This window comes from Hyperolius riggenbachi, chromosome 2 (assembly GCF_040937935.1).
Source record: "Hyperolius riggenbachi isolate aHypRig1 chromosome 2, aHypRig1.pri, whole genome shotgun sequence".
Taxonomy (NCBI): Eukaryota; Metazoa; Chordata; class Amphibia; order Anura; family Hyperoliidae; genus Hyperolius; species Hyperolius riggenbachi.
This window is the reverse complement of record NC_090647.1, coordinates 18,755,660-18,768,227: the sequence shown is the minus strand read 5'-3', so window position 1 is coordinate 18,768,227 and position 12,568 is coordinate 18,755,660. Positions and strand designations below refer to the sequence as shown.

General features: G+C 44.7%; 1 protein-coding gene across 2 annotated transcripts in view; it reads left to right on the top strand.

Annotated features, from left to right (window-relative positions):
- The window catches only part of LOC137542537 (ecto-ADP-ribosyltransferase 5-like), a 90,950-nt gene extending 79,454 nt beyond the window's left edge, over positions 1 to 11,496 (top strand). For both annotated transcript variants that reach the window (XM_068264550.1, XM_068264541.1), the window contains one exon: positions 11,382 to 11,496. In XM_068264550.1, the coding sequence (XP_068120651.1) occupies positions 11,382 to 11,479 (98 nt within the window). In that variant the 3' untranslated portion in view covers positions 11,480 to 11,496. The remainder of the gene's footprint in view (positions 1 to 11,381) is intronic.
- The last annotated feature ends 1,072 nt before the right edge of the window (positions 11,497 to 12,568 follow it).

Below are 12,568 nucleotides of genomic sequence, written 5' to 3'. Positions count from 1 at the left end.
TGCCTGAAATTGCGCGCCGCCTACCTTGTGGCACAAGGCGAACTCGTGCAGCAGTGGGTTCTTCAACAGACTCATCTGTGCTGCTGCTACGACGGCGATGTTCTCGTTCACAAACAAAATCTGGGTCTATGTCCACATTGTCCATACCCTCCTCTTCCATCTCCTCAAACTCGTCATATGTCATTGTGGGGGGCCGCCGCCGTGGAGTAGAGCTCCCCAGAACAACCTCTGCGCAGCTCACTCCAACGTCGTCTTCCAGATCTTGTCGGCCGACCTCCTGCAATTGCAACCCCTCCTGCCCAACTTGCTCTGGGATTTGGGTTTCCGAGTCCTCCTCGGACTCGCCTTGCATTTCAGTGTGCGGTGCATTTCCCACAGTTAATGGTTGTGAATCCGGGCACAACATTTCTGGCTGTTCCTCCATTGACCTTTCAAAGGTGGAAGTTTGTTGGCCTGGGAATAGCTCCTGCGAATACCCCATTGTGTCCTGAGGTAATTCATCGGACTGGTTATCTGGCAGTTGTGTGCGTGGTGTCGCTGCCGGTTGTGTCAGCTTTGTGCCCACTGGCTCCTTGTAACTGGCTGAGGACTCGGACCTCGTGCGTGATGTGCTGGTGCTGCTTAACCCACTGCTGGACGCTTGAGAGGTCATCCAAGTAATTATCTGGTCCTGTTCTTTTGGATCTGTGAGGGTTGTTCTCCTGGACAACATGGGCGGTATTGAGTGGGTTTTCTTGGGTGCTCCCCTGTGGCCTGTACGTGAACCGTCAGGGGAAACACCTCTTCCCTTGCCCCTCCCTCTTTCACCGGATTTCTTCCTCATTTCACTTATCCTTAAAGTACACGCTGACTGGCAGCAGTACAGTGGCAGTACAGAAATGCTATACAGTGGTGGGTGAGCGGTGTACCACTATTGCCAGCAGCGACACAGAGCACAATGATATACAGTGGCGGGTGAGCGGTGTACTACTGTTCCCAGCAGACACAGAGTGGCAGTAAACAATGCTATATAGTCTGGCTGAGCGGTGTACACAGAGTAGCAGTACACACAATGCTATATAGTATGGCTGAGCGGTGTACACAGAGTGGCAGTAAACACAATGCTATATATAGCGTGGCTGAGCGAGGTACACAGTGGCAGTACACACAATGCTATATAGTCTGGCTGAGGCGTGTATACAGAGTGGCAGTAAACACAATGCTATATATAGCGTGGCTGAGCGAGGTACACAGTGGCAGTACACACAATGCTATATAGTCTGGCTGAGCGGTGTACACAGAGCGGCAGTACACACAATGCTATATAGTCTGGCTGAGCGGTGTACACAGAGTGGCAGTACACACAATGCTATATAGTCTGGCTGAGCGGTGTACACAGAGTGGCAGTACACACAATGCTATATAGTCTGGCTGAGCCGTGTACACAGAGTGGCAGTACACACAATGCTATATAGTCTGGCTGAGCGGTGTACACAGAGTGGCAGTACACACAATGCTATATAGTCTGGCTGAGCCGTGTACACAGAGTGGCAGTACACACAATGCTATATAGTCTGGCTGAGCGGTGTACACAGAGTGGCAGTACACACAATGCTATATAGTCTGGCTGAGCCGTGTACACAGAGTGGCAGTACACACAATGCTATATAGTCTGGCTGAGCGGTGTACACAGAGTGGCAGTACACACAATGCTATATAGTCTGGCTGAGCCGTGTACACAGAGTGGCAGTACACACAATGCTATATAGTCTGGCTGAGCGGTGTACACAGAGTGGCAGTACACACAATGCTATATAGTCTGGCTGAGCGGTGTACACAGAGTGGCAGTACACACAATGCTATATAGTCTGGCTGAGCGGTGTACACAGAGTGGCAGTACACACAATGCTATATAGTCTGGCTGAGCCGTGTACACAGAGTGGCAGTACACACAATGCTATATAGTCTGGCTGAGCGGTGTACACAGAGTGGCAGTACACACAATGCTATATAGTCTGGCTGAGCGGTGTACACAGAGTGGCAGTACACACAATGCTATATAGTCTGGCTGAGCGGTGTACACAGAGTGGCAGTACACACAATGCTATATAGTCTGGCTGAGCCGTGTACACAGAGTGGCAGTACACACAATGCTATATAGTCTGGCTGAGCGGTGTACACAGAGTGGCAGTACACACAATGCTATATAGTCTGGCTGAGCCGTGTACACAGAGTGGCAGTACACACAATGCTATATAGTCTGGCTGAGCGGTGTACACAGAGTGGCAGTACACACAATGCTATATAGTCTGGCTGAGCGGTGTACACAGAGTGGCTGTAAACACAATGCTATATATAGCGTGGCTGAGCGAGGTACACAGTGGCAGTACACACAATGCTATATAGTCTGGCTGAGCGGTGTACACAGAGTGGCAGTACACACAATGCTATATAGTCTGGCTGAGCGGTGTACACAGAGTGGCAGTACACACAATGCTATATAGTCTGGCTGAGCGGTGTACACAGAGTGGCAGTACACACAATGCTATATAGTCTGGCTGAGCCGTGTACACAGAGTGGCAGTACACACAATGCTATATAGTCTGGCTGAGCGGTGTACACAGAGTGGCAGTACACACAATGCTATATAGTCTGGCTGAGCCGTGTACACAGAGTGGCAGTACACACAATGCTATATAGTCTGGCTGAGCGGTGTACACAGAGTGGCAGTACACACAATGCTATATAGTCTGGCTGAGCGGTGTACACAGAGTGGCAGTAAACACAATGCTATATATAGCGTGGCTGAGCGAGGTACACAGTGGCAGTACACACAATGCTATATAGTCTGGCTGAGCCGTGTACACAGAGTGGCAGTACACACAATGCTATATAGTCTGGCTGAGCGGTGTACACAGAGTGGCAGTACACACAATGCTATATAGTCTGGCTGAGCCGTGTACACAGAGTGGCAGTACACACAATGCTATATAGTCTGGCTGAGCGGTGTACACAGAGTGGCAGTAAACACAATGCTATATATAGCGTGGCTGAGCGAGGTACACAGTGGCAGTACACACAATGCTATATAGTCTGGCTGAGCCGTGTACACAGAGTGGCAGTACACACAATGCTATATAGTCTGGCTGAGCGGTGTACACAGAGTGGCAGTACACTCAATGCTATATAGTCTGGCTGAGCCGTGTACACAGAGTGGCAGTACACACAATGCTATATAGTCTGGCTGAGCGGTGTACACAGAGTGGCAGTACACACAATGCTATATAGTCTGGCTGAGCGGTGTACACAGAGTGGCAGTACACACAATGCTATATAGTCTGGCTGAGCCGTGTACACAGAGTGGCAGTACACACAATGCTATATAGTCTGGCTGAGCGGTGTACACAGAGTGGCAGTACACACAATGCTATATAGTCTGGCTGAGCAGTGTACACAGAGTGGCAGTACACACAATGCTATATAGTCTGGCTGAGCCGTGTACACAGAGTGGCAGTACACACAATGATATATAGTCTGGCTGAGCGGTGTACACAGAGTGGCAGTAAACACAATGCTATATATAGCGTGGCTGAGCCAGGTACACAGTGGCAGTACACACAATGCTATTTAGTCTGGCTGAGCCGTGTACACAGAGTGGCAGTACACACAATGCTATATAGTCTGGCTGAGCCGTGTACACAGAGTGGCAGTAAACACAATGCTATATATAGTGTGGCTGAGCGAGGTACACAGTGGCAGTAAACAATGCTATATATAGTGTGGCTGAGCGAGCGGTGTACTACTGTTCCCATCAGCGACACACAATGACTGGGGGGGGACCCTGGCTAGCGTGGCTGGAGAGCGAACTACCCTGCCTGCCTACCCAAAGCTAAACCCACAGACAAATGGCGGAGATATGACGTGGTTCGGGTATTTATTTACCCGAATCACGTGACCGTTCGGCCAATCAGAGCGCGTTCGGGTCCGAACCACGTGACCCGTTCGGCCAATCACAGCGCTAGCCGAACGTTCGGGGAACGTTCGGCCATGCGCTCTTAGTTCGGCCATGCGGCCGAACGGTTTGGCCGAGCACCATCAGGTGTTCGGCCGAACTCGAACATCACCCGAACAGGGTGATGTTCTGCAGAACCCGAACAGTGGCGAACACTGTTCGCCCAACACTAGTGGATGATCTGGGAGTTCGGGTATCTTGTAATGAGGACTGTGTTGCTAAATTGATAGACGAGCATAATAAAAGAGTTTCTGAGCTGGATCGCTGTGAAGCGAACGAAGAATCGATGCAATTGAAAATTGCAGACTTAGAAGATCGTAACCGCCGTTGCAACCTTAAATTCCGTGGTATTGAAGAGACAGTAAATAACGCACAGCTTAAGGAATTTTTAATTGATATGGTGAAATCAGCGGTGCCTCAATTTTCCAACATTGAATACACCATAGAACGAGCCCACAGGCTGCCTAAGCCTGCTCATCTGCCAGAAAGAGTTCCTAGAGATGCTATAGCTTATTTTCAGTTTTATCACGTTAAAGATGCTTTTTCTTTTTTCATGAGACAGCATGGAAAACTGCCGGAACCCTATAGCAGCATCAAAGTTTTTACCGATCTTTCGCAATTTACCTTACAAAAGCGTAGATCTTTGGCCCCACTGACAGCGTACCTCAGGGAGCAGCAGATCCAATATAAATGGGGTTTTCCTACAAAGCTTCTCCTCTCTCGGGATGGTAAATTCCACACTATTACTACATTGGAGCAAGGAATCTCTCTTCTTAACAGCATGAGCCTGCCGGTGACTCTCGATTAGCTGGAAGCACACCGCAAACAACCTTTGAATAGGCTCCCTCGCACCTGGCGCACTAACTCCTGAAGAGGTTGGGATATAGCTCCCTGCCTAGGTGTTTTCTTTCTGTTCTTTCCCGTAGTGAATTTAACTTTACGGGTATTACCCCCCCCCCCCCTCTCAGTGTGGTCCTAATTGAGCCACTGAGAGTATCTGGGCCTTTTTGTTGTGGGACAGTGAGGAGGTTTGTTGCCCAGACAAAATGTTGACATTGATGTTTTTTTCTTCTATTCTTTTTGGTACTATGCACAGTTTTATTTGTTTGTGTTATTTGCTTTTTTTATTTTTCTCAAGAGTCCTGAATGGTCAAAATCGTGATTCACTGATATATCTCGAAGTTTTGCTGATTAAGTCCATATTCTTATCATGCCTAGACAGTTTATTTTGATTACGCACAATGTCCAGGGGTTGAATGAACCATTCAAACGTAGAAAAGCCTTCCAACATTATCAGAGCTTAAAAGCATCAGTTTTGTTTCTACAAGAGACCCATTTTATACAGTCCAAATCACCCACCTTTCTACATAGATCGTATAGCAGGTCCTATTATGCCTCATTCACCAAAAAATCCAGGGGAGTGGCCATAGTGTTTCATAACTCTATTTCGTTCTCACTTATAGATTCTTATGCAGACCCCGATGGTAGAATTCTGATCCTTAAGGGTATCCTGGAGGGTAAATCTGTTACGTTGGTCAATTGTTACGCACCCAATGCCTCTAAGACAGCTTTTTTGCAATTATTGGCCTTTCAATTGGAAAGACTATCTTCTACGCATTTGATTATAGCAGGTGACTTCAATGCTATAGCTAACCCCAGCTTAGATAGATCAGTTCAGTCCCCCTTTGCTCAGACTTTCCAGAGAAGACTCACTAGCCTTCTATCAAGACTTAAGGTTATCGATATATGGAGATCATATAATATTGGTTGCAGACAGTACACCTTCTTTTCTCATCTCCGTCAATCTTATGCCCGCTTAGACTATATTTATTTATCTCCTATAATCGCATCCAACTCCTCCACTTCAGACATTATCACCTGTAGTTGGTCAGACCATCACATGGTTTTATCATCCTTGGTAGGCTTTGGCTTGCCCTTTAGTCCTGGTAACTGGAGGCTTAATGACTCCCTCCTAGCGGAGGAATCAGATAGAATTTTAGTAAGGGGTGAGATGGAGGAATACTTTTTTTTTAATAATGAAGATAATACTTCTCCCATTCTAAGATGGGCAGCTCATAAGCCAGTCATGAGAGGCATTTTTATTGCAAAGGCTACTAAGGCTAAAAAACTGAGATCGCAAAAAATTCTTACACTATCGGCTGAGCTGGATCTATTATATAAGCGCCACTTCGGGACTACCTCTAGAGAGATTTTACATGAGATTAATTTGAAACGAACTGAACTGAATTCTATTCTTGATAATTCGCATGCTAGAGCATTGAAGTTTTCTAAAGCTAGATTTTTATTGCGTGGAAATAATCCTTCTACCCAGTTTGCTCGCAAGCTTAATCAACATTATAAACCCCCACGTGTTTATAAATTGAAAAACACTAGAGGCATTGAGGAAGTGTTACCTCCCAAAGTTTTAAAAATCTTTGAGGAATATTATCAAAACCTTCTAGGGACAGAGATAACATCTAATACTACTGAGCTTAAAGAGAATCTGTACTCTAATATTCTTACACTAAAAAGCATACCATTCTATTCCTTATTTTCTCCTGTGCCCCTCTGTGCTGTTTCTGCCACTCTCTGCTGCAATCCTGGCTTGTAATTAACAGTTTTAGGCAGTGTTTACAAACAAACTAACCAGCTTGTAATAGGATCACATATACAGAGTGTGTGAGTCATTCAGAGCCTGCAGGGGGCCTGCAGAGGGTGTGTATCGCTTCTATCCAATGACAAGCAGCCCTGCACATTCCACACATTCAAAGCCTTTGCCGGACAGACACGACAGGGGAAAGATACATTGATTTATTACAGAGACAGTGTAATTAGGAAAGGCTGCAGTAAGCCCCAGCACATTAGAACAGGCATAGGAACTTATAGGACACAAGAACTGAGGCTGAAAAAATTGTTACAGAGTCTCTTTAAATCTTGGTTGGATTCCCTTCAGTTGCCCACATTGACTTCAGAACAACTACAATCCCTCAATGCTCCAATTTCCTCTACAGAAGTAATAGCAACAATAAAATCTCTTAAATCTTCCACTGCCCCCGGCCCAGATGGGTTTTCCCCGCTATACTATAAAAAATTTGCTGACACATTGTCACTCCCCTTGATCTCTATGTTTAACGCTATTCTACAGGGTGAGAAACTTCCTTCAGAAATGCTCCTGGCGAACATGACCCTACTTCCTAAACCAGATGCCGACCACTCTTCCCCTGCGGGTTTTAGACCAATTTCAATCCTGAATAATGATATCAAACTCTTTGCTAAAATTTTGGCATCGCGATTAGGTAACTTGGTGGGTGATTTGGTTGCTCCTTCCCAGACTGGTTTTATCCCTGGTAGACAAGGCTCTGATAATGTGAGATTGGCAATTAACATTTTACAAGATGCAGAGATTAAGAAATCAAAGTTTCTGATGTTGGGTCTTGATATAAGTAAAGCATTTGATTCTGTGGGTTGGCAATATTTGATCACTGCCCTGGAGAGCTTTGGCCTAACCGGTTCCATCATTACAGCAGTCTTAGCTTTGTATGATTCTCCATCTACCGTGATTCGCATCCCTGGGGCAACTTCCACTCCCATTCATCTTAAACGAGGCACCCGTCAGGGGTGTCCTCTCTCCCCATTGCTGTTCACCCTTGCGTTAGAGCCTTTGGCGGTGGCGATTAGACGACATCCCAATATCTATGGATATGGTATTGATAATATCAAGCTTTCTTTATATGCTGACGATGCTCTCCTATTCCTGACTAGACAATTAACCTCTTTACCTAATCTTTTCCAATTATTAGAGACTTTTGCAAATTTTTCGGGGCTTAAAGTTAATTCGTCCAAATCTACAGCCCTCCCGATCAATCTATATCCACATACGATTAGATGGTTAGATTCTACTTACAGTTTTAAATGGAGTCACACTAAATTTAAATATTTGGGTATCTTTCTTACACCTTGCTTTGGGGACCTATATGGAGCCAATTTTTCACATACAACTATTCTAATTACACAACTCTTGAAGATTTGGTCTACTTATAAGGTGTCATGGCTGGGCAGAAATGTTGCTTGTAAGATGATTATCCTTCCCAAATTATTATATCTGTTTCGTATGCTTCCTATAACTATAACCAAAAAATCCATATCTATTATCCAATCACAAATCAATAAATTTATTTGGGACGGTAAGCCAGCTAGAGTCCGGGCACAGATTCTTTATAGACCCCTCTTGCAAGGAGGAATTGGCTTGCAGAGCCTATGGCATTATTACCTTGCCTCCAAACTTAGTCAAATGTTAGATTGGAACATAGATTCAAAGCCTCCGGCATGGTATCAGCTGGAATCTACCTCAGTTTTTCCTTTCCACCTCAACTCACTAGTCACGATAGTTTCCAAGAAGGATTTGACAGTCCTTGCTGGCAGGAATAGGATTGTATCGTCATTGGCCAAACTTTGGATTTCTATAGCTTCCACATATAAACTTATGACTTTTCCCTCCTCCAGGATCTCTATCTTCGGTAATCCTCGGTTTGTTCCTGCTTTTAGGAACCCGCAGGTTTTCTCCTGGTGGAGGGATAAAGATCTCCACACAGCAAATAGGTTTTGGATAAGTGATGTTCCGATTACTTTTAACATGCTCAGATTTAGTAGAGACGCCCCTATGGAAGAAGCATATCGATTTTGCCAAATTAAACACTATTTCTCTTCAATCTTTTCCTCATCTCCAGTATATGACCCTACTATGTTTGAATCATTATTTTTTGGTTTTTCTCGTAGAAAAGGGTTCATTTCAACACTTTATGCTCTACTGCTAGGGCGTGATCATGATGATAAAATGTCATATATGAGAGCTTGGGAGCGGGATTTAGGTATCCAATATGACCGCACTGATTGGTCTTCTGTCTGGACTGCTGTCTCTGGGGTGATCAAATCAAGCATGGTGAAAGACACGGCTTACAAGATTTTGTTTCGTTGGTATTATACACCGTCTAAATTACATAAAATCTATCCTTCGGTCCCATTGGCCTGTTTTCGGGCCTGTGGTATGGAAGGCACATTGTTACATGTTTTTTGGGATTGCCCCGTTGCACAGCAGTTCTGGAACTCATGGAAATCTATGACTAAGGAGGTGTTTGGCTTTCCGATGTCCTTAAACGCTCCCCAGGCCCTATTGTATACACAGAATGATGATGTCCCAGGTAAATTTAGGCCATTATACAGATACATGTTATTGGCTGCTCAATGGTCCATTGCTTATAAATGGAAATCCACTGACCTTGATTTAGCATTGGTTACCCAACGTCTAGACCTTATGATGTTGATGGATCGAGTGTATTATCATAGTACTGAGAACATGACCAGATTTGATCTTATTTGGGAACTTTGGAGGGCTCATAGACATCTTTAGTCGCCCCTGGACATGTGCGTATACTGCATTTAACTAGTCATACAGGTAACTTATACTTCAGGACTCCTGTTTCTAGTAGATGTATACTGTGGATATAATGTTAAGCTGAGGTTTTTGTTCTGTTTCCTTTTTATGTGCGGTGCTGGAGTGCAACTTAATTGTGTTTAGAGATCTTCGAGAAGGACCAATCCCTGGGATCTCAGCTGGAGGTACCCTGTGCCCCATTTCCCAGGTTGAATGGTCCATTTTTACGGGCCAAGCTCCCCGGCTGCATTTATGTTTTTTTGTTTTGTGTTTGTTTTTTTTTATTTTATTTTTAGTTTATGTTAATTAGACTCTCTATACAAATCACTTGTATAATTGATGTGCTATTTGACTGGCATCGGATGATGTTAAAATTGATAATCTGTTCAATAAAGCCTTTAATATGAAAAAAAAGATGGAACTTATTTATAAGAACAAACTTTCCTAACATTTACTTAAACCGTGCATTACTAAGGCGGTGCAGTTTACTTCATTTTTTAGTATAATTGTAATACCTCATGCTAAAGAAACTATGTTTTTCAGTTTGAAACCTTAATAAGGAAGAGTGGGTTCACTTCTTTTGTTCTCTTTTTTTGTCTTTCTTTTTTCTTTTTCTTTCTTCCTGATTAACCTACTTTCCTTTTCCTTTGCTTTTACTTCTTTATTGGGAGAAATTATTTCCTTTCTCTTAATTATGAAGGCCTGGTGGACTGGACCATCTCCAGAAGGCCCCCTACCTAAGCCACTTCTCCTATAAATCAGATCATTATGTTGGGATCCATCCCCTGCTACGGGATCCCAATATTATAATTTCGCTCCTCTCACCCTGTCCCCCGCAGGGTAGTTGGCCTTTGCCCCTATGGGGATATACATACTTTCTCCTCCACTTAACATCTATCATAGGTGAGAATAAGTTTAATAACAAAGTTTAATAACTAAAATTTAACCTGAACTTTCATAAACAATTAGTGTATCATGGGGATGCCCTATCCACCAGAACCCAAAACCAATATTTAGAGTCAACGCAGTCTTATGTGATGTGACATTTCAATTAAGCACGTGTATTGTGATGGCCGCTCAATAACTCAATTGTAAAAGTTTGCGTTGCAATGTTTATTGCCTCATTTTCATCTGCTGTATTATCATGAAAAAAATCCAATAAAAACTATTTGGGGAAAAAAAAACGGCAGCAGAAGAGGTAGTCCCTGGCTGCGTGACGTCATCACGGCGGGTCGTTCGTAAGTCGGGTGTTCCTTAACCCGGGAACTACCTGTATACAATATGTATACCTAGGGGCAGTGCGTTTTTAGGTTATATTTAGTAAGAAGTACAACTTGGCCAGAGGTTGAGGGGGGGGGGGGGGGGGGGACGACCCAAATTAGAGTATATTCTTGTTTGAAAAAGAGATGTCAAAGGTTGGAGAGTGACAGATGCGATGTGGAAGGGGATTCCAGAGGAAGGGTGAAGCACATGAGAAATCTTGTTTACGTGAATGGGGGGAGGTATTTCTAGAAGAGGACAGAAGAAGGTTGTGTGCAGATCTGAGATTTTGGTTGGGCTGCCATCTGTAGACTAGTGAGGAGATGTACAGGGGAGAGAGATTGAGGAGAGCACATTGATTGAGTCACGCCTGTGCAGAGCAGGGATGGTCAATGAGATGGAAATCATTTTGTTTTGATGCAGCGTTATGCAAATTTTATATGCAAACATATGCAGCTTGGAAATCAAATCCTGCTGAGGTAAAATCCGATTGGTCCATTTTCAAGCTGCATAAATTTGCATACAACATTTGCATAATTATGCATCAACTTGAAATTATTTGCATCTCACAGACCATCCCTAGTGCAGAGTCCTAGAGAGGATTGTGGGACTCGTATCGTGAACTCAGAAGCAATGTCATGTGATCCCCTCTGAATACTCATTTATTACATTTTTGTTTTGTTTTGTTTTGTCTTCCAGCTCCAGGAGGGCTTCAGACCATCAGTGCCGTGACAGCGCCCCTTCTGGTGGGGCTCAGTATTGTCTGCAGTTCAGCTATGAATCTTCTGACTTGCTGAAGAAAAGGACCATCATATTAGACTGAAGCTTGAGCAGATGTGACTAGGCAGCTTTGTCCCCAGGAGTGACCTCTGTACAGATAAAACAGCGCAGGCACATACTGATAAATGACAATGGAAATTTTACACTGGACTGAATTGTGAGTTTCATTTCCTGAAGTCTGCTCCCTGTAACTAAACTGGAGAGGGAAACTCGCTTATCTTCAACACACATGTCCCGCCGGTCACATCCAGAGAGTTTACTATACTCTTATTATAGAAAGTGCCTAATGGGTGGTAAAGGTTTACAATCACTCAGTTGCTAAATGGTTAATAAGTTAGCAGTTATCGCAAACAAATTATAAAAAAAATGTATAATTTAAAATACACATGTATTAGTTGCACATCTGTCCCAGAGTAAAATGTTCTATAAAATACATTTTTTCCTCTGTTCCTGACAAGGCTGGATTTTTACCACCCAGGGCCCATCACCATCCACCCCCCTTTTGGACAACAGTATCCCCTCCCCATTAACACATTTTAACCACTTAACGACCACGGTCAGCCGATCGGCGGACCTAGGTGTTAAGTGGTTTTACATGGAAATGGACGCTCGTTCGAGCGGCCTTTCCATGTCAGTTCACGGAGGGTGTCTCCGTGAACTGCCTGCGAAACTCCGATCGCGGCTCGCAGGCGAAATGTAAACACGCAGGGAAGAAATCCCTGCTGTTTACATCAATACGGCGCTGCTGTGCCGTAAAGGAGATCGGCGATCCCCAGCCTCTGATTGGCCGGGGATCGCCGGCATCTGATAGGCTAAAGCAAAGGATTGCCGTCCTGTGCCGCCCACAGCGTGAGGGAGAGGGAGGGAAGGAGAGGGAGGGAGGAAAATCGCTGCGGAGGGTGGCTTTGAGGAGCCCCCCCCCCCACTCGGTCACACAGAGCAACGGCGATCAGACCCCCCCCAGGAGGACATCCCCCTAGTGGGGAAAAAAGGGGGGAAGTCTGATCGCCCTGCAGCAAACCTGATCTGTGCTGCGGGCTGGAGAGCCCACGCAGCACAGATCAGCCGAAAATCCCCTGGTCCTTAAGTGGTTAACCCCCCCATCC